At 36.9% G+C, this 22,329-nt stretch overlaps 1 protein-coding gene across 2 annotated transcripts in view; it reads right to left on the bottom strand.

Annotated features, from left to right (window-relative positions):
- NUDT3 (nudix hydrolase 3) overlaps positions 1-22,329 on the bottom strand; it is a 99,732-nt gene that overhangs the window by 36,393 nt on the left and 41,010 nt on the right. For both annotated transcript variants that reach the window (XM_039856165.1, XM_039856164.1), the window contains exon 2: positions 15,160-15,270. In XM_039856165.1, the coding sequence (XP_039712099.1) occupies positions 15,160-15,270 (111 nt within the window). The remainder of the gene's footprint in view (positions 1-15,159; positions 15,271-22,329) is intronic.

Genomic DNA, 22,329 nt, shown 5'->3' with positions numbered 1-22,329 from the left:
CTTTAAAAAGAGGGTAGGGCAACAAAAGCTTAAGAAAAGATGGTCTAGCAATCTTCAGTGACTGTGATGTTCTTTACCCGATAGGACCCTCAATTTTCTTAACGATAATTTAGCTTTTATTTTAAAGGCAGAACTGGCAATTTCAGTTGAAATAACAAAAAAATTCAATTTTGCCAAATATCACTGTAAAGGTGATCTTGCTCTTTCTGGCACATTTAATATAGCATATATTTGATTCTTCAACAGAGATAACAGTTTATTTGAAAGCAGCAAGAAACTACGATTACATTTCTCACTCTCGACTGCTGCTGAATGGCATCATGCATTTATAACAGATGTGTAGTTATCTTATTGTTGGATGACGTTAAAGCTAACTTCTAAAAAACCAAACACTTAAAAAAATATTCATTTAGATAACATTCAAGAAAGAGTTAGTACCTTGTATAAATACATACTCAAAAGAAAAAAAATGAAAGCCTGGATGGTGTAAATGTTTAGATTTGCTTGACCAAAAGTGCAGATTTAAACTAGATAACCTCTTGATGTCCTTTCAACAATGTCGTTCTATGACCCTATAAAAATTAATTCCACTTAAAATCATAGGCCCTATATAGACAGGCACACTCCCCCTCAGGTTTCTTGAGGGTAAAGATCTTCTCATTCAGTTTTGCACCCAGGACTTTGCTGGTCACAGAGCCATAAACAGTTGATCGTCTTTCTTTCAGCTCTCATAAATCTCGGTGAAAGCATGTCATGGAGGAGTTCTTGGTTGAAGAGAATACTTACTCTTCCCTTCTTTAGCTGCTTCACTCTCCATTCTAAAAACCCACTTCAAAAGCCTAGCCCTTATTTTGAAACCAAAACTGCATCTGTTCTAGGGCCTGATATGGAGCTCTACCAAGTCTCTCAACTGACAGGATAGGCTGTTCATATGATATCCCCAGACTGCCCACTTATGCCCTTAAGTCATTCCTCAACCCCAAAAGGGAGTAAAGAGGAATGAAAACAAGCCAAATGAAATGAACAATTTAGTGGCATTCAAGGAATCTTCTAACAACTGCCACCTCATCTGAAGGACAGGACAGTAAAGTATAGAGAGATCTAAATGAGCAAGAATGGCAGGTAGATGGATGAAAAAGTATTTCATTTGGCACTGATGTAAATGTACCTGTTACTTACAGTATAAATACATTAAACCTATCTTTGAAACTGTTAATCTCCCATCCTCAATAGCATTGCATTTCTTCACCAATAAAAAGCAATTACTATATAAACCATTAGGAAAAACCAGCAGGATGAAGTCTCTCTCCTCCAAATTCAATGTCTAAGACTGTGTCAATACCATGGTGGTTTAAGAAGAAAGAAGAGCAAGTACAAAGGCCCTGAGCAGGGAAAGGGCCTGGCTTTAGAGAAGCAGTAAGGTGGCTGGCTACCAGTATGGAGCACCATGAACAAGAGGGAGGAGAGTGAGAATGAGTCCCAAAGGAAGTGAGATTATAGGCCATTCTAAGGGTTTCATCTTAGAATGTGATCTAACTTGGTTTCTTTTAACAGGATCATTTTGCCTGTGATGTTGAAAATAGACTGAAATGGGTAAGAGTGCGGGGGGCGGGGCGGGGAGCAGAGGAATCAAGGTGAGAGGCAATGGTAACTTGGACCAAGGTTGTAGTGACAGAGATGGTGAGAAGTGGTTGGATTCTGGATATATGTATTCTGAAAATAGAGCCAACAAGATTGGCTGATAAACTAGATAATGAGTGTGTGAAAAAAAGAAATCAAGGGTAACTACTAGTTTTTTGAGTTAAGCAACTGAAAGCATGGAATTGCCATTCATGAGATGGGGAAGGCTGCTTGAAGAGCAGGTTTGGGAGAAGATAGTGGAATCCCAGGTTTAGTTTCATATATTTTAAGTCAGATGCTTATTGGGCATCCAAATTAGCAGCTTAAGGAGAGCTGTGGATGGGGATGAATGATGAGTCATCTATTCATCCATCTACCTACCTACCCAGTAACCCATCCACCCATCCACTGTATTTAAAGCCTTAAGCCTGGATTAGATCATTAAAGAGTAGAAGAGACACTGACAAGGAAAGAAAAGACAAATGAACTTGAGGACATTTAACCTTAAGGGAAGAATTAGCAAAGACAATCAGATATAAGAAAAAAAATTAGGAAAGTGTGGAGTCCTGGAAGCCTAGCAGAAAAAGTTATTCAAGATTTTTTTTCCAACAATATTCTGCTTCCAACCTTTGATTCTTCCAGCTGAGGCCTCAGATATCATGAACAAGCCATCCCTGCTGTACCCTGCCTGAATTCATGTCTCAGAGAAACTATGAGATAACAGGATTATTTTGGGTTTAGGTTTTGTTAGGCAGCAATAAATAACTGATACCATTTCTAAACTCATAACTGTCAGCATCACCAACATAAATAAATCCGACAGCAATATTTTTTAGTTCTCAGGCTGATTAGCACATCTGACAATTCTTCATGTATTACTTCTACTCATACTCCTTGATAGAGTAATCTGGACATCTGGAAACATAGTAACTGTCTCAGATGATCTCCACATGAACCCGTCCCTTTCCCAACTACCTTATCTTCACCAATCATTTTAATTTAAATTTTAAAAAATAAAAATTCTAATAGCAAGATCAGATTTCAAAGCTAAAAATAAGCTTGCATCAAAAGCAAAAACAAAAACCTAACTGAAGCTGTATCATCTGCCCCAGAGAGGTTCTTCTTTCATTTTTTTGCAGCCAAGGCAAAGACAATACAGAACAGAATTTCAGCAATTCTAATTTTAACCTTTCCGAGAGCAAATATATCCCTTTAGAATTCCTTGGGTAATTGGGGCTATACTGTTAAGAACTTTAAATACTAACTTTTACAGCTACTTGATGGATTCCGATTTCTGCCCAGACTCTGGAAAAAATGATGGGGTTGTGAAAAAAAAAAAACGAAAACATTGAGATAAAGCAAAATTTCCCATGGGCTTTCTTCTAGTCTCACTTCCATCTCCAGAGGTAATCACTCTTCTCAGTTTCGTGTTTTTCTTTCCAGACTCCATTCTAAACATTTACATATAAATGAACATATATGAATATGTTTCAGGACATTTTATACAAATCGATCATAGTTGCCATTTCATTTAACTAAATGTTTTAGAGGATTCTCCATATTGGGATTTATAGATTTCCTTTATTATTTTTAAACTGCTGGATGATAATAGGTAATATGACTGTGCCAAAATTGATGCAATCATTCTCCTATGGATGGACACTTAGATTGTTTCCAATTTCTGCTATTACACATAAAGCTGTGATGAACCACTTATAAATGCTTCTTTATAACCATGAATAAGCATTTTACAGAAACTTAGAAATAAAAATGCTGGGCAAAATACAAATCAAGAAGCACAGAAAGTTACAAGGTTTGGTCCAGGTCTCAAGCCTGTGGTGAGAACAGGGCTGGGATAATAAAAAATGACAGCAAAGATTAAAGTCAGAAAACCTCTGCCACCTCCTCTTCTCTATTTTATATTTTTTACGAACCTCTCAGTTCACTTTCATATCTGATATTTGAGAATACTGTTGAGAAGCCTACAGTCAAGTAAGAAGGCTGACAGTTAAAAACAGCAGGAAATACACCAAAATGTTACTAGTAGGAAATATGAAAATTTTAACTTTGTTCTTTTTACTTTTTTTTCAAAATGTCCACATTGAATAAAAATATATAGTAAAAACATACTTGGAACTTACATTACAATGGTATAGTGGAAAAAACACTTACACATTAGCCTGGAAAGTCATGAAAGCATCCATAAAACGTGACTGAGTTGAAAACTTACAGGAGGTGTGCCCAAGTATAAGAGGATAGGGCAAGCTTTCTAGCTGGAGGCAACCGCATATATTATATTGGATATGTGGAATGTCCTGAATGGAAAGCAGGTGGAATGATGTGTACAGTGTCCAAGAGTGTATAGTCATTTTTAAGGCTCTTAATACAGGCTGCCTTCTTCATCATCATCAATAAAATTAGTTTTTTTAAATTTTAGCTAATTTGATAGGAGCAAGATATCAGCTTATTTTAATTGGCATTTATCTGATGACTAGTGAGATAATTTTTTTTTTTTTACTTATCATTTCCTTTCCGCTTAGAAGTAGAAAAGCCCAGAGAAGAACAACCATCACTGTCTTTCCCTCTCCGTCCATGAGTTTGCAAGTCACTGAGCAGTGATACAGTGGGTACATTCTCATCAATGTACATAGGTCCTAGAAACTCAACTGTATACTTACTTACTCCTCTGTCAGGCTATCAAAGCTCCCTACCATCCTGATGTACTTGTTCTTGTACATGACCTGTTCTTTCTCTCTACACCATCTGCCATGTTCATGAAACTAGCCCCAACCCTAACAGCCTACAGCAGGAACTTGACAAGTAAGTTACCAATTAAGCATGAGTAACTAAGCAACTAGAATCTGGGGGACAAAAGAAACTCGCAGATCATCCAAAGTAGTTTTTCCACAAGCATGACCACTCCACAGGACACTATGGAAATATATGAGAGTGTTTCGAGTTGTGATGATGATTGGAGAGAATGACTGGCACTTAGTAGGAAGGGACCAGGAATGCTAGATATCCTGCAATAGGAAGAATGGTCTCATCCAAGGACTGTTTGCATGACTTTTCAAAATCCTGCCACACATTTATGTGGGTGGGAAACCTGGTTTTGACTATCTGAGCCCAGAACTCAATTCTTTTCTAGTCTATGAATGTTAATACAGGAGATTATTTTTATAAAAACAAAATAAATACGTACATATAAAAAGTATAAAAATATATTTAGAGAAATATATAAATTTATTATAGAAAGGAGGTGTCAAGCCTGACAAGGCTGAGAACCACTCTGATCTAAGCAATCATTTACAAATGTAGAGGAGAGGAAAATAATGATTACTTATGCATAAAGAGCCCACCACGTAATGCCAACATTCTCATCAATTTACATTATAAAGTACACCTACAGGCCTAAGCAACACAAAACCCTCCTACCAAGTTCTTAGGCTGTATTTCCTACTTTGTTTTACTATTTCTATGCCTGAAAGGGACCCCCAAACAAGGTAAAGAAGGGGTATATTAGGTACACTGTACCTAATGTAAATCAAACTATAATCCAGCTTTACAAAAAAAGTGATAGCCTCGTGCTGATGCCAATTTAATACTGTCTTGTCACTTACCACTAACTCGAACTAACTCAGATCCAATACCTAGATAATTCAAATTAGCACCAATGTCTATTCAATTCTATCCCAACCAGTACCCCTCTCTAAAATCAACAAGTTCACATTAAATAGCTTAGAATACATTCTCAGGCTCTATAACGCTTCTCTTGATAATATTGATAAAGCAAATAATGTTATTGAAAACCAGCATCTTAAAAGAAAAGAGATACAAATGTAAAAAAAGTTGAGATAAAACCTTTTAATGTTATATTTGAAATGGAAAAGTAACATGAAATCACAATTTTTCTTTTTAAGTATGCTTTCTATCGCTGTTCACTCAAACGGCATAGGAATAATCATATCCCAGTAGCAGTGAGCACACTAACACCCTAACCTTGGTGTCTAAATAACGTCCTCCACTAAGAAGGAACTCTGGAGAAATACCTGAAAATAGGTCTGGGATAGGGAAATTCAAGGTGAGCCTGGAATATCTTATTGCATTACAAGCAAGGAAATAAACAATGAAAACGTCATGCCAAAAGCACACTGGAGGCTGCTTACAAGCATGCACACTGGCCAAATTTGAGACAATTAAAATGAAGAGAATAAAGTCTGTAACTGATTATAATACACTGGGAAAAAATCAAAATCCATGAGTCCAGAGGGGTATTTAAAATAAGAAAGGGAGGGGATGGAGGGAGAGATGGGTGGAGAGAATGTGGGTGCACACATGTGTGAGCAAGAGGGGAGAAAAAAGAGACCTTTCCTTTATAGAAGACTCAGCTAATAAGGTTAGAAAATCACTGTTCTGAAGTCTCTAGTGTAATATCTGGTTTAGCAAGGATCATCAGTAGATGCTAAACTATTAGTTGAACGATTGTCGGGAGACAGGATATTCACAGTGCAGAAGAGTTGCTCAATAGATAACTTACCAATTTGCTGCATAGGGAGAAATGTATTTCTATAATGGAGAGGTCTGTCAGTTGTTATCTGATCAAATATTTTATCACTAATGAATGGCAAGGCAACCTGACATATGCCTCCCGATGTTAAGTATTAGGAAGCACAGGGCATCATCTATGAGCAACCTGTCAAAAAATGTCCACCCTAAATCTAATCGAGCCTTGACCTGTGCTGTTCAATATGGTGGCCGTTTTCCCTGTGCAGCTACTGAGCACTTAATATGTGGCTAGAGTGACTGAAGAACTAAATTTAAATTTTGTTTAATTTTAATTATTTTAAATGGCCATTATGGCTAGTGGCTACCATACTGGACGGTGCAGCTATGGAACATTTCCATCACTTCAGAAAGTTCTACTGGACAGCAGCACTGTTCTAGACGAAGTTGCTGGAAATACAAGGGATAAGGAAACAAGTTAAAGGAGGTCAAGAAGACACAATCAAACAAACTCAGAATGTGAGACACTCTATTAGACAATTAACCTGGATTCTCTTAAAAAGTCAGTATCATGGGGAGTGGGAATATAGAAAGGCTGAGATTATGCTTCTACGAGAAAATAGCTTGTAAAGACAGTACCAATTGTAATGTGTGAATCTTGATTACATTGTGATGAGGAAACAAACAGATATAAACAGACATTTCATCATAATTGGGGATATTTGAATGATATGGAATTATGAATTTTCTTAGGCATGACATAGTATGGGATTATCTAGGGAACTGGCCAAAGAGATGCATGCTAAAGAACAGAATTTAGAGATCATGTGTTTATTTTACAAATTTAAAATATTTCTTACATGTTTGAAAATTTTCATGATGAAAAAGTTGAGGAAAAAATAATCAGCCATGGAATTATGTCAATAAACTGTCATTTTTGTGCTTTCCGGCTACTTTTATAATCAGAAAAAGGTGAGCTATAGTAGTCAGCACTCAATCAAGTAATCAGGTTAGCTAAACTATGTGCTAGGAGGAAAACTCAAAAGCTCTCAGAATAAGAGCTCTCTCTGTTCAGATTATATTGTTTCTATTTTTAAGGTTAAAAATTTTACGAACAACTCTAATGGAAATACCTAGTCAAAAGCATCTATATATTTAAACTAAAATGGTCACTAAAATAAATGTGCAATGACATTTTGAATATCACTTTTTATAAAGCCAAGAGTATCTTAAGTATTTTTTACAAATGCCAAAATGACAGTCACCAAGAATTCTCAATTTAATGCTGACTCTAGAAGTAATCATGGAAGTAATCCAGGAGCAGCCATTTACCATTTTATAACAGCGTGGAGCAGAGGTGCCCTCCTCTGAAAGAAAAGGCCTCCTAGCTCTGGGGTCAGAGTTGAATTACACTCTTGGCCATGTGAGCACAGAGCAAAAACTGAGCACAGGGATTATCACAGCGCCTCCTGTGAAAGGCAGGCCCTTCACAGGAGACAGTGTCTTTGCCAAGGTCTCCTTTCATCCCTGAACTGTAACTGAGAGGAAAGGCTCTTTCTAAGTTCTCAGCTGCCAGAAACAAGAGATTCAATACGGATTTACTTAAGAGCCTTTGCCAGAGATCTGCAGGATTCATTCTGTCCTCTAACATAAAATGGCCTCGCACCGGCTTCCAGGCTAAGACCTGGCATATTTTCTCTGTTCATTTTATATATTCAAAATAATTTTTCCTAAGGAAAAGCTCCTAACTTCTTTTGCTATATTTTTGTGTACATGCTTTCCTAGGCGAACAGCATAAAGATGCTTTCACACACAGAAATACATACGCCCATGGTGGGTGAACAAAGACCTTCCTGAAATTTTAATTTACTGAACCACATTTCCCATTAATTTATTTAAAAAGAATAAATTATCAGAATAAGATCATTACATGTGTATTGAGACATGGTAATTTTTACATTTTATAATGCTGTCACCGAAGGAGCTAAAACTATCTGTCTTCTTACCAAGTAGAAATAAAGATATGGTAGTATTTACGAAAACACAATTTGTCTTAGGGAAAGTGGCATCTACCATATTGTTGCACTTCACAGTTTCCGCCTCAAGATCTTGAATATATTTGGCACATAAATAAATATTCATGCTTATTTCCTACCCAACTTTTTATTTTGAAAAATTTCAAACACATAGAAAATTTTTCTATCTTTGTACATATTTTTAAGATGAATCTATAGGTGCATATAGCCATACATGTACATTATTACTAACAGTTCGTATTTGTGGGACTTAAAATTCTTTAAAAATTAAATAATGGAAATTCAGAGAACACTATCTAAATGAAGCCTGCTTTTCAACAAACAAACGGGGTTGATTTGTGATCTTTTTTGATTTGCAGTAACTTACATCTGAATATATCTTCTCTTCTTGATATTTCCATTAAACAATAAAACATTCGCAAGGTTAAAAACTTTTATTCACTGTCATTTATCGTTTAGGAGACTAAAACAATAAAATTATATTCTTCTAAGAAGTCAGAACTTAGTTTACAGTTTAAAATAAAGTAAAAATCTGGAACACAATTCATTCACCTAATAAAGAACATATCTTTTGGCTGTTTTTCATTCTGAGTCTTTTAGTACTACTACTATTGTTGTTTCTTTTAATCTATATGCATATATTATTTTGATTAACAAACTTTGTAAAATTAGTTGCCTACATTAAAAGATTAGGAGATCTCACATGTGAATCCAGCATTCAAGTTTCTCTTGAAACATGAGAGCCACAGTGGGTCTTAACTGCCAATGACAACTACTGGCTGGCCCTAACCAGGGACCAACTCCTGACTAGGGCAGGCTCTCCTCACTCTGTCAGATATATACTCACTGTCAACTGCCTATCCCCTTCCCTACAAGCGTATGAGCTGGAGACTCCTGGTCTACATTACTTCCCCCTGTTTTACTTACATTGAAATTATTGAAAATATCTTTACTATATTATGATATACATTTTATGATTAAAGTTCTGGATTTTTAAAAAATTATGTTACTTTTCTAATTCTGTGATACCCTATCCTGACCTTCCATTCACAACTGTTAAGACTTGGCTAAAAAGAAAAGGTGAAAATACAACACAGTCATACAGAGGTTTAATTTTTTTCTCCATTTCAAATAGAGTCAAACACTTATGAGCTAAAATAGAAAAAAATTGACAAAATACTATCTTAAATTATTCTCGAGGCCTTTTAAATGTTCTACCGGTGTATAACAAGAGACATGAAAAATGGTTTCCCTATTAGAGACAGTTCTGAGACACCCTGTGGAGACGTCTGGTCGCTATGATACATATATAATAGAGTACAACCACTTTTTGCAGAAACAGGGAACACACAGTACAAGAACTGGAATAAAAAGCTACAGATTTTTCAAAATAAAGTTCACTATGGCATTTTCCATGTTCTTATCTGAAAATACAAATGAGATCAAGAAGGGTTACAATAAATTCTTGATAGGCTAACCTAAGTAAGGCTAGAGATAGTTACAAAGCTCTGAACTCTTGAGGAAACTATAATCCTTGATAATATATTAAGGCATGCAGACATTCAAAAAAACTTTCTTAAATGAAGGTGAATTAAGTCAAACATGCTATGTAATTTTAACTTTGTGTATGGTGTATCAATAATTGAGGGAGGGAATAAAGGTACAGGGAAATCTACTAACTTAATTTTCAAGATGGTGGGTTTATGCGGCAACGCAACAAGTGGTAAGAGCCAGAAGAGTAGCAGAGAAGTGTGATATACTGGGACACAAGTGAGGAAGTCAGAGAATAAGCTACATTTTTTTTTTTAAAGCTAGGCCTATGTCACAGGTTAATTATCAGGCTACCTATTTTATAGTTTATTTGCTAGAAATTGTTCTGTGGATATGGGCCTTGCCCAGACATGAAGCAGCAGATAAAAGGAACTGGCATTTGGCCACACATTCTCAATAATCATCACTGACTACATTTCTCTAATGTAGGCAGAAGATATCCAACTTTGTAACCCTTGAAGAGAAGCAATGAAGGCACAAACATAATTTTCTCCTTCTGTTTCTGTTTTCAGATGTCCTGTATCTTTGTAATAATGCTCTTGATTTCGCTGAGGTAAGATCAGGGAAAAGAAATGGTAATGTAACAGATGAAAAGAAGACAGAACGGCTTCAGATCCAGCTTCTCTTTTTTTCCTGTCAGGCAAGTTTTACTTTTCCCATTGAATAAGTAAGAATAGTTCTGAAAACCACACAAAGAGGTGCTTTTTTTTTTTTTTATTACAGAGAGTGTCACACGGTTGGCTCACGCAAGCCTTTGTTGCCCTGGACTACAGATGCTGTTACCAAGGCCCCTGCCTGGCCCTGGGAGAAAGTCTCCTCCCTCTAACCCTTTGAGGGCCACTATAACAGGATTCTGACTATAAGCAACTAAAAAATGGAGGCCAGTTTATAAAAGAGAATATTTTATCCCTTTAAATGTAACTGCAGATGTTTCAAGTGCTACAGATTTATCTGTTTCTGAAATTCAGCCACTATGCTGAAATTTTTAAGCTGGGTTGAACAAAGTTTCAGAAGAGGCTGAGTTTAATGGTACCTAGGCCTGACAATGCCATGATGAACTACTTAATAATCTCATTCCATTCATTTGGGTGGAACATTTGGGTGAACATTTTTTCAAGAAGCATAGCATGAGCAGTGTGGGTGTTGTGACTAGATATTGTGGATTCAAATCTTACCTTGAGTTCTTGAACACATTTAGCTGGGCACAATTTGTTTGGACAAATTATTTAATATCACGGAACCTCAGTTTTTCTCTTTCCTGTAAAATGTAGATAATAATAGTTCCTATCTCATAGGATCTGGCAAGGATTCAATGAGGCAACATATGTAAAATGCTTAGAACAGAGCTTGGCACATAGTAAGTGTACAAGCGGTGATACCTACTCTTTCTACACAGTTACACACATTTTGTCTCCATTAAATGGTTTCATATTGCATACACTATTTCATAACCTGCTTTCACCACTTAGGAATGGGGTGAAAATAACTTCCTGTGTTAGTAAATATCTTTTTACTACATAAACAGGACCCTTGGTAAAGCTGCAACAGGCAGTATATAAGCACAGATTGCTATGCTTTTATAGCACATGAACTTGCCACTCTCAGCACAGCTAAAGGAATAAGAAATTATCAACTGATGCAAAGGTAAGGTAGAAATCTTCAAAATTGTCAGAAGCTAATGATGGGCCAGGCAGCTCTTCCTAAAGGTTGTAAGTAGGAAAAACCAGATTCTCTCTCTTGGGAAGGCTGAATGTGTGATACACAGAGTCAACAGATAGGTGAGTGGCACACAATGGAGGAAAAAATGCAAAACAAAAAGTGGTTAAGCAGAAGCTAGGAAGTTGAGAAGAGATTAGAAAGGCAGCTCCTCCACAGTGGAAGGGAGGGGCTAGGCTACTGGTGCAGTGACCAGGCTACACTGCATTCCCACTCTTGTTCACCCGCTTTGAGCAAGGCCTCCCTGTGTACTGTGACCCAATTTTCATTTCCAGACAGCCTGGCTGGGCAGCTGCTGTGATACTGCCATATTCTTCCTCATGTAACTGAGAGTCCTGTAGGTATGTTTACTCCTAATAACTTGAAAGGGCCTATCTCACCTGCACTTATGTGGCTGCTCTAGTGGTCACATCAATAACTGTAAAACAAAAAACAGTATTTTCTTAAGCACTGGGGATTCAACAGGGAGCAAGAATGAATGGTGCCTGATGACACAGAGTGTAAAGTCTAGCACAGAAGACAAACAAGCAGTATTAATAAAAGATGCTAAATACCATGATGCTAGAAGTACAGACTGCAATAGAAACACAAAAGAAAACAAATCTACAGGGTGGAATCACAAAGACTTCATGAAAGTAACCTTTAGATTGAGGCACAAAGTTAGCCAGGTGTGCCAGATACTGCAGACTGCTCACTCAATGCCCATTCCCACCTACGTGGACTCCATGGCCACCAGCCTTATGAAGTAAGAATCTCAACAGAATAACTGTGACTGGATTAGCATTTCCCATCAGGCCACCCAAGGGTCTTGGTCTCATTTAACAGGAAGGGTTGGTTTCTTTGGTGGGTAAGCATTTTTCAACACTGGAAATATTTAGAATGAAACATAGAAATGTGTAAGAGAATCAAGCATAGTATAAATATTTCAATGTTAAGGAGAGCAGACAGATTTTGTAATGTTTAAAAGAATGTGTCCTATTAAACTGTAACCTCAATTTTGAAAGTATAATTAAATAATTTATTTCTCATATTATTTTAAGTTGAAAATCCTAAGTTTAAATATACGATATATATTTAAAGAATCTAAGACTGACCTTATTTGTAAATTTAATATGTGAGATTCACAGGACTTTCTGTTAAAGAGTTTCATAGGGTTTTTCTTTAAGTCAGACAACTGAAATTCTCTAAAAAGCAATCAAATATATGAAATTTATAAATGCAATCTGAAACATCTGAAAGTCTTCACTTAACTGGTCTGGGTATTATCCAAAGGCCCCTTAAAGGTGACTAGTAAAATCTCCTATGCTTATAGAGCAATCAAATCTGTAAGAATTATGAAAGAATTAAGTTTTTGAATGCACACTAAAAAAGTCATAACATTAAGAAAACTAAACAAACACCTGAATAGTGATTTCTGCTTACAAAAGCTACCCTTCTAAGGCAATAAAACACATCAGCCTATATTCTCTCTGATTCCAAGTCTTATTCTCTGCTGATGGACAGGATTTGGAAAAGCCACACCCTCCATTTTATTTTGATGGAAGACACTGAAATGTTTGTTTTCTGTAATGTCACATTTCTCTAACTTTTATTGTTTGTACAAACATTTTTTGATGTTATGACCTTATTCTAAAGTTCCAATCAGTCCACAGACATTTCTTTATCCTCTCAACAATGCTGGAATAAAGTACAGGGTATGGGATGACTCTCCTTGAAAACTGCACTCAAAGTCAGGCAGGGTTCTTCAGGGTTCAGAATGGCAGACTGAGTTTAATTTGAAGCTCAGGTTTCCCTTCAAGACAGGAGGTAGGTAAGATACTGAACATATGATGAGCAAAGTTTAATTATGTGTGCTACATCATTTACTTTCTCATGTCATAAGCACTTTATTCCTACTTCACTCTATTCTCCCTTTTACCTACCAAAAGATAATGATGTGTAATTTCCAGGAAACAAAAGAGTAAGCAATGTGCCCTATATCTTTTCTTACTTCTTTGCTGCATTTTTTATGGCAATCATCTAGTTTTCTACATCTTAGCTGCACTTGTATAACCCAGAAAGAATTCAACTGTAATACTCAAAAACAAAACAAGAATAGTAACAACTAATATAAGCTTTCCCAAGACACGGCCAGATCCAAATGTCCTCTACAAAGGTAGATCTGTCAGAGGTTTGCCTCCGCCCAACTCCTAAAACCAAGCAGCAAGTTTTGCCAAAGGTCTGTGAACTTTTTCCTTTCTCTTTATTCCAGGTCTTCCAGAATCATCACTTTATTTCAATAACCTATATGAATCCACTGTATGAATCCACAACTGCCATGGTAGGTAACTCTGTCAAACACCACTTTTTGCCTCAGGTGCCTTAGAACCTATAGGAGCCAATTGGATTTAAATCAAAAGGACGCAGTTTAGGTCCATCAACTGGCTCTATCACACTTATTTGAATAGTCAAATCTTTGGGATCCTCCAGAAAGAATGCTGCGAATTTCCATTTGGGGCATTTCTTTAGGACTTTTATTGTTCCATCCACTGCTCCATCTGTTGCAGAAGCATGTATGAATCACTTTCTGTTCATCTAAGCTGTGTACTAGGCACAGGAAAGGAGGATTTAAAATAGGAAACATAATCTTTATCCTCAGAGATTATGATCCAGTTATGGATACCAAATGTATGATAAAATGAATGTGACACAAGCCAATGTAAGTCTGTAGGAGTTGAGAGCAAGAAAAGAATTCCTTGAGTATTCTGAGGGTAAGATTAGTCTAAGAGGACTTCAGCAAGGGCTGGACCCAAAAGAAATGTAGAATTTAGACTTGTTCTAAGCGCTATTTTATATGTTCTTAGAATCAGTCTTAAATCCCCCCTGGAACAAGGAAATAGACCTAAAAACACTATCCATGTGGCAAGGGCAAGTAAATGGGGATGATAAAACTTACACTATTGATTAAGAGTCTCAAATGAGATGATAACATAAGCAGAGCAGAGCATGGTATCACCACAGGAGGCTATGGAGAAACAGTAGCTCCTTCCTCCTGGTTTTGAATTGTAATCTCTTTCTCCATTTTCCCAACCAAACTGTAAGTTCTTGAAGTAAGGGAACTAAGGGTCTAAGACTACTCATTCTAGACTATCTACTAAGATATACTGGGCATGGACCAGAAACTCAACACATGTATGTTGACTATCATGTGATTAAATTTAAAAAAAAACAAAAAACAAAAAACAAAAAAACTTACCTCTCGAGCTATACCATTAACAGCTTCTGCCTAATGAAACTGTGCTTTAGTAACTCTTTGATGGGCAGGTCCCAGGAATCACAGGTGAACATGGGCTGCCTCCTCCTTATCCAAAGTTAAGGAGAATGAGCCATTTATACCAATACTGCCTGTTCTTATTTCTCAGAACTAATGAACTATCTCCTTCTTGATCTTCTGCCATGGGTAAGAGAGGCAATGTTGGAAGAGATCTATGGGAAATCACTAGGGGCTGTCTGGTGTAATTAGATATAGTCACTACGATTAGCCCTCTCCCTACATAGAGTGGTGCTTGAGAAACATTATCATGTCACGGCCTGATCACCCCTTTAATCAAGGAGGTACACGGTAACTGTTAAATGCCTTCTTTCTATGACCATGAGTATGTTATTCAGTGAGTGGTGATAAATTAAAGAACTACGCAGATATGACAAGTTCACGATTACAGGGTACAGCAGTGATCTTTTTCTCAGTGCATACCTCTTCACAGACTTCACGGACTGCTGCCACACTTGGCTCCTCCTCTGGCTCCATTCCTCCTCCAGGGACAATCCATCGGTCGGGATGGCGACTACTGCTCACAAGTAGCACCTGAAAGTCACAGAGGTCACATGAATGGTTAAAAAATGAAAAATATACGTTCATAGAAATTCAGTGTTTAAACATCACACAAGTAAAAGTACCTAAACACCCCTTTGTTTATAACTCTCTAAATCACATCTTGTAAGGCAGTTTTTGTTTCTGTTTGAAAAAGTAAACAATCTGCCTAGTAAAAGTAGAAGGGCATCTAAACCAGTAGCCATTACCTCTACCTTCCCCTCAGACTCTCAGTCACATGTCCTATCTATTCTCTCCCTCATTCTTTTCTCTAAAGCCCTTTGAATATGGAGCAGACAAAAAACAAACAAACACAACATTGTCTATGATGAGCTTGTGAGCACTGTTGTTAAGTTAAGGACTGGCCAGAAGTAAAGAGGTCCTTAGCCCTGGCTGGCACCATAGTTCCATCGCTTTCTCTTCAAGCTCTTATTTCTGTGTGTCTTAGTTCCTGCTCCATCATAGGGCCACAGGCCAATACAATGTACCACCTTAAGCTCTAAGTGTGCACTGAGAACCTGATTCTCTTATCTCCATGAGAAGTAGAAAAAATTCTTTTCATCATACTTTCAGTTGAGATAAAATTGGACTTTTTTTTTCACTAGGAAATTTTAATAAGAAATAAAAAGCAAAGCAAACAAACATACAAAATACTGATATAGTTTACTAATTCAAACTTAACCAGCATTCTAGTCATGGCTGAAATAAAATCTAGAATTTCCCTAGTCTGTCTTCCTTTTTAGGACAGCTGATGCTAAACAGCTGGACTCCTCACTGGGGGGTAAAGTTGAGTTGGCATTATTTCCAAAATTAAAGGAATCCTCAACTGCTCCCTAAACCATTAATTTCTGATGATGTCTTTTAAGCCTCCATCCTTATTCTAAACCATATTCCTTACCTTATCCTCCACCCCTCCTCCATCACAGAAGAGTTACTAAAGCACAGTTTCATTAGGCAAAGTAGCACTTAACTTCTACTTTGCAGTCCTTCTTGTTCCTTGAAAATATTACTTCCTCTCTAGCCCTACAGATTCTACCACTGACTTCTGATTATCTACCTTCCAGTCATCTCTTCTCTCTCCCTTGAGGTCTATGCAACTGTGAGCCCTTGGAAATTCTACCCTTTTCTTCCTGTCATCATAGAGACTCATGATGCTCCTCTATAAAATCTGTGATCTGCAAGCCCAGAGGGGACCAGATTTACAAGAAGGAAATCCATGAATCCATATATAATCACCAATATACAGCCCGTGGACTGAGAAACTATGTTATACTTGCAAGTACTATTTTTAAATGTATTAAGTTTTGCTTTAATACAATGCAGAATAATTTAAAATAATATAAAATCCATGGTAGCTTTTGTTTGGTATGTAAATATGCTTAATCGAGGGATATTAAAACTACAATGCGGAGGTTTCATGAGAAATTGCTTTTAAATATGAGTCCTCACTGGACTCCTACTTCATACCATACACAAAAATTAACGCAAAATGGACCAACAACTTAAATGTAAGAGCTAAAATCATAAAACAGGTAAATTTTCATGACCTTGGATTTGGCAAGATATGCCAATTCTTAGACATCACACCAAAAACCTGAGCGACAAATGAAAATATAAATTGGACGTCATAGAAATTAAAAACTTATGTGCATCAAAGGACATTATCAAGAACGTAAAAAGACAACCTACAAAGTGGGAGAAAATGTTTGTAAATCATCTCTCTGGTAAGAGTCTGGTATCCAAAATATATAAAGAACTCTTGCAACTCAATAACAAAAAGACAAACATCCCTTCACCAAAGAAAACATACAAATAAACAAAAGGCCCATGAAAAAATGCAACATCATTGGTTACTAGAGAAGTACAAAGTAAAACTACCATGAGATACCATGTTACACTGATTAGAATGGCTATAATTTTAAAAATAACAAGTACTGATAGGATGTAGAGAAACTGGAACCCCCATACATTGCTGGTAGGAATGTAAAATAGTTCAAGCACTGTGGAAAAGAGTTTGGTGGTTTCTCAAAAAGTTAAACATAAAATTACCATGTTATCTATCAATTCTACTCCCAGGTATATACTCCAAAGAACTGAAAAAAGGTACTCAAACACTTACATACAAATGTTAAGGCAACATTATTCACAACAGCCAAAAAGTAGAAATAATTCAAATGTCCATCAATGGATGAGAGGATAAACAAAATGTGGCATATACATACATGGAATAGTACTCGGTCATAAAAAAAAAATGATGTATTGATTTATGCTACATGAAGGGTGAACTTTGAAAACATTATGCTAAGTAAAAGCCAGACTCAAAAAGTCACACATAATGTATGGTTCCATTTATGTGAAAGATGCAGAATAGGTAAATCCACAGAGACAGAAAGATTGGTGGTTGCCAGGAACTGGGAGAAGGAAAGAATGAGAGTAACTACTTAACAGGTACAGGGTTTTATTTTGGAATGATAAGCGTTTTGAAACTAAATAAAAGTGGTGGTTGCTAAATGCCACTGACTTGTTCACTTTAAAATAGTTAATGTTATATGAACTTCATCGCAATAAAATAAAACTAGTTTTAAGATCACAGTAATTTTTTTTTTAAAGCTAAAGGAGTCTTTTTTCTTCAGAGTCTACACTCCAGGAGAGTGATCTTCCAGAATGTACCCTTAGTTTTATAATATTAAATCATAAAGCTAAAATAATACACTATTTCCATAAAAAAGGAGATCACTGCCATACCCATTCTCCTTTAAAACTGTAGCCAATGGCACATTAAAAAAATTCCTTATCAAAAGAAAAATAAACCCAAATATAATCATGTTTGTTAATTCAAGTTAAAAAGCTAAAAAAAAAAAAGGTCCTCCAAAAACAACTCTAGACAATGGCATTTAAGTCATTATCTAATCTGCAAGGAAGATTCAAGAAGAAAGGAGTAGAAAAGGGGGTTAATCTTTCACTGATTCGTTATATAAGTAACATGTAGTCTTTCTTCCTAGAGTTCTCCCACTTCCTGGCAGCCCAAAGTGTTTTTAACCAGCCACTGTAAACCTAAGCATTTACTTCAAAGGCTGATTAGGGCCATCCAATCAGGTCATAGAAAGATCTTTACAGGGACATTTCAGAGCTAAAGCAAAGGAAATCGCTAACATAAGGTATAATTCAATTTCTAAATTTCAATCAATGTGAAATATTAATTAGTAAATCTAGCAAGTGTTACTGCTTTGCACATTCAAATCATGACTATGAGGTAAGATCATATATAAAACTGAGGCTGGAGAAAGCAAGTCTCATTACTTTGTAGTCACACTTCAAAGCAGACACTATTACCAGTAAATAGTTCTCTTCAGTATGTTTCCTTGACAACCCATCAACAATTTACTAGGGGGGAAAAATATATTCCTTACTTTAGCCAGAGGCTTTAACCCCTTCTCTATCTTACAGAACAGTAAGTGGTATTCTGGTCACTAAATTTTTATTCTGATGCTTCATTTTTAAATATAAAATGATTTGAAAAAAAATTAAATGGCAAAGCTCCTAAATGATTTTGAAAATGACACACTAAGGAAAAAAAAGTTTGTCATTTATTCAACAAACATTCATTAAGCATTATCATGAGCCAGAAATTAAAACCTCTGCAATTGACGCAGATCAAGGTGGAGAACTGGCTGACCAGGTATCAGATCTTTTATGAAGCTCTCGTCATCGAGACAGGTGATACTGGTGCATGCAGAGATGGATAAATGTACCCACAGAACATACCCACCCGTATATGAACTCTTGGATTCATGATACAGGTGGTCCTGCTGACACAACTTGTTATCCACACTGACACAGAAGAAAATCATTATAATTACTGGGGACATGTGTGAGTGAAAGAATAAAGAAATGTGTGGGAATGATAAACCTAATGGGAGATGATTTACATAAAAGACTTTAACTGGCACAGTAATGTTTTATTTCTTAGTTTTTAAAAAATTGCTTTAACATTACTTAATGCAAATTTTCAAAAGAATATTTTAAAAAGCCACTGAAAGAAATTAAGTGGAGAAAGAAAGGAAAAAAAGAGTAATAACAGAGTAAGGAGTGCTTTGGTTGAGGTATTCACGGGATACCACAATGACACTGAAAGAGACACCTAACCCAAGCTGGGGAGGCAGTAGAAGGATGGTAAGGGAAGGTTTCTTAAAAAAAGTGACTTGAGTTGAATCCAAGCTCAAGAAGAACATTTATTAAAAAAAAAAAAACACCTTATCAGAAAAGCCTATTGTGTGATCATGTGCTCTGGACATAAAAGCAAAGCAGACACAACCTCAGCTCTTGAGAAATTAAAAGTCCAGTGGATGAAACCAACAAGAATTCAGGTGACTAAATATATTTCAGTGACTCTGCCAGAGACCACAATGCTCACTAGGTATTTCATGTTCTTGCCTACAGTATCCAGCCCCCTTTTCTGTTAGATGGGGCTATTTGACTAGTTCTGGCAAATGACATATGAGCAAGAGACATGTGTCGCTTCTGGGCTGAGGCAGGGAGAAGCACATCCAGTCTCTCTCTTCCTCTGTCACAGTGTCCAAGGACATGGTGAGTTCCAGTTGGTATAGCTATAAACCTGACTCCCTGAATGGAAGAGAGTTCCTATGTGGAGCTGAGCTTCTGAAAACTCATGACTGACAGCTATAATAACAAGGAATGAACTCTTGTGTTAAAACAATGAGATTTGGGAGTAAATCTGTTTCTGCAGCATAACCCAGTCTATCCTGATTAACACTGTGAGAGGTCAATGAAATGTCTAAGGATCTGTTCTGTTGACTGCCTTAAACCCAATTCCCTAAGCATACAGCTTGACCCATATAAATTGCCAATAAATGTTTGATGAGTAAATGAAAGAATGGACCAGACTGAATGAAAAACTGCTTTTAAAAAGGAATGCAGGGGTGGCTCCATAGTGTAGTGGTTAGCACGTCTGCTTTACATGCAGAAGGTCCTGGGTTTGCGCCCCAGGTGGAGCCACGGGACCATACCCTGGGTGCGCCAGGCCTGGGGTGCACCTGGCCCCCTGGGTGCACCTGGCCCCCTGGGTGCATGCCGCAAGCACATGGAAGGAGACGCCCACACCTTCAGAGATCCAGTTCTTAAGGGGAGACAGCAACATCCGTAGGTCAAGGGTAGAAGTGTGTGTGTGTGTATGTGGTGGGGAAGTTAAAGCAGAGGGCCGGGAAGTCGCGAAATAAGAAAGCATATAGAATGGGTTACTTAGGGAAGTTGAAAAAAGGGAGGAGTCCAATTATAAAGAGTTTAGTTTGCAACCTGAAGGCAATGGGTAAATAACTGAAGTTGTTTAAGCAAAGAAATGACATAGCCCAATCTGGGTTTTAGAAAAGTCACTTTGACTTGGGCTGGAGATGGACAAGCCTGGTAACAGAATGTTTCTGCAGTTCATTCAGTCTGGGAAAGAACAGGGACAGAAACTGGAGTTGGAAGGAAGAGACAGGTTTTTAGTTATACAAAAGGAAGAATCTGCAGGACCAGGTGACTGACATGATGAGGGCTGTCCTCCAAGGAGAATGTGGAAGGGTCCATGGAAGAAGTAACTATAGGGAGGTTGTCCTTCGAACATATGATTTTCAGAGTTCAATGAGATGTCTAATGAATATTTCTGGTGGACAATCATAAATGTGGATGTGGGCTAAGAAGAGGGAGAGACTGAGATTTGGAAAACAACAGTCTCACATTCTTCCAGCCAAGATAAGGCTAACCGAGGGACAACATGAGCATTTGCAAAGCTCTAGCTAGAAGAGCTTTCCCCATTCCCTCTACCTATCCTCCATTCCCATTGGTGTCATGCAAGTTTCCATTCCCACCACCAAGAGTATAGTAGTGGTAGATATATTCCAAGTATCCCAGGTTAAAGTTCTGGAAATATTTTCCTTAAAAAGTTAGATTATCTATGGTGATAATCTACATCATGGGAAATCCTGATTAGCAAGCTATATGTCTTAGACATATTACTAATTTCCAGAAAACTGCATGCAGTAATGCACCCAACATCATCTCATTCCCTTAGCATCTGACAGCCCCTCAGCACCACCATTACTGCCAGAGAGCTCTGATGGTAACCCAGATGGTACAAGGACTGCGTCCTATCAAATACGCCCTGCAAATTGCTTCTACAGACAAATCCTAATCATGTGTATCCCTTCTTAAAAATAAGACCAACATAACAGTAATTATCTGCACTTGCTTGGATTCCAAATAAATAGGAGCTTACTCATAGAATGTTTTATAGAACAGCTACCACAAGTTCTTATGCACAATGACTCTATGTTTAAAAGATAAGTAAAGCTGAGTGTGAGGTGAAATAAGTTGTTCAAATTAAATCAGTAAATTACCACAAGGCCAAGCATTAGTAGTTTCAGTTCCTAGAGTTTTAAAGCCATTTTACCCATTAACAATTTTTTTTTCCCTAAACAGGAGGAACAAGTAGACACAAAGCCAGTTTATAAAATGACTTATAAACATCCCTTCACTTTATCTAGCTAATCAGGTTGTTTATTTAACAAAAGAGGACATTCCCTGACTAGTCCAAAGACACAACACACTGTGCTGTGAACAGATACTCTGACAATTTTTATGGGGAGCAATAAGATATTTTAAGAACAATATGAAAAGGTAGTCACAGACACAAAGTATTATACACACATATCATTCTTAACTATGAGTCCCAGGGTATGGAGTATGATACTAGACTTCAAAGTAAGAATGTCCTGCCTTCCTTTTCCAAATCAATGTTCAAATGTTAAGATGATCACACATAATACTTTCTAATGCCTGGTATTCAAGGACTTTTTTATTTCTAAAAAGACGACTAAATGATAGTGTTGTATGGTGTCAGATGATTGCTGAACTTATCATGGTGATCACTTCTTTAGGTATAAATGTTGAATAACGTTTATACCTAAATGTTATTCAACGTTTACCTGAAACTAATGCACTATTGTATGTTAGCTATATTCTAATAAAAATCTTTAAAACAAATTTTTTTTAAAA

This window comes from Pteropus medius, unplaced genomic scaffold, assembly GCF_902729225.1.
Source record: "Pteropus medius unplaced genomic scaffold, Ma_sr-lr_union100, whole genome shotgun sequence".
Classification (NCBI taxonomy): Eukaryota; Metazoa; Chordata; class Mammalia; order Chiroptera; family Pteropodidae; genus Pteropus; species Pteropus medius.
The sequence above is the reverse complement of the archived record's forward strand: the minus strand, read 5'-3'. Positions and strand labels throughout refer to the sequence as shown.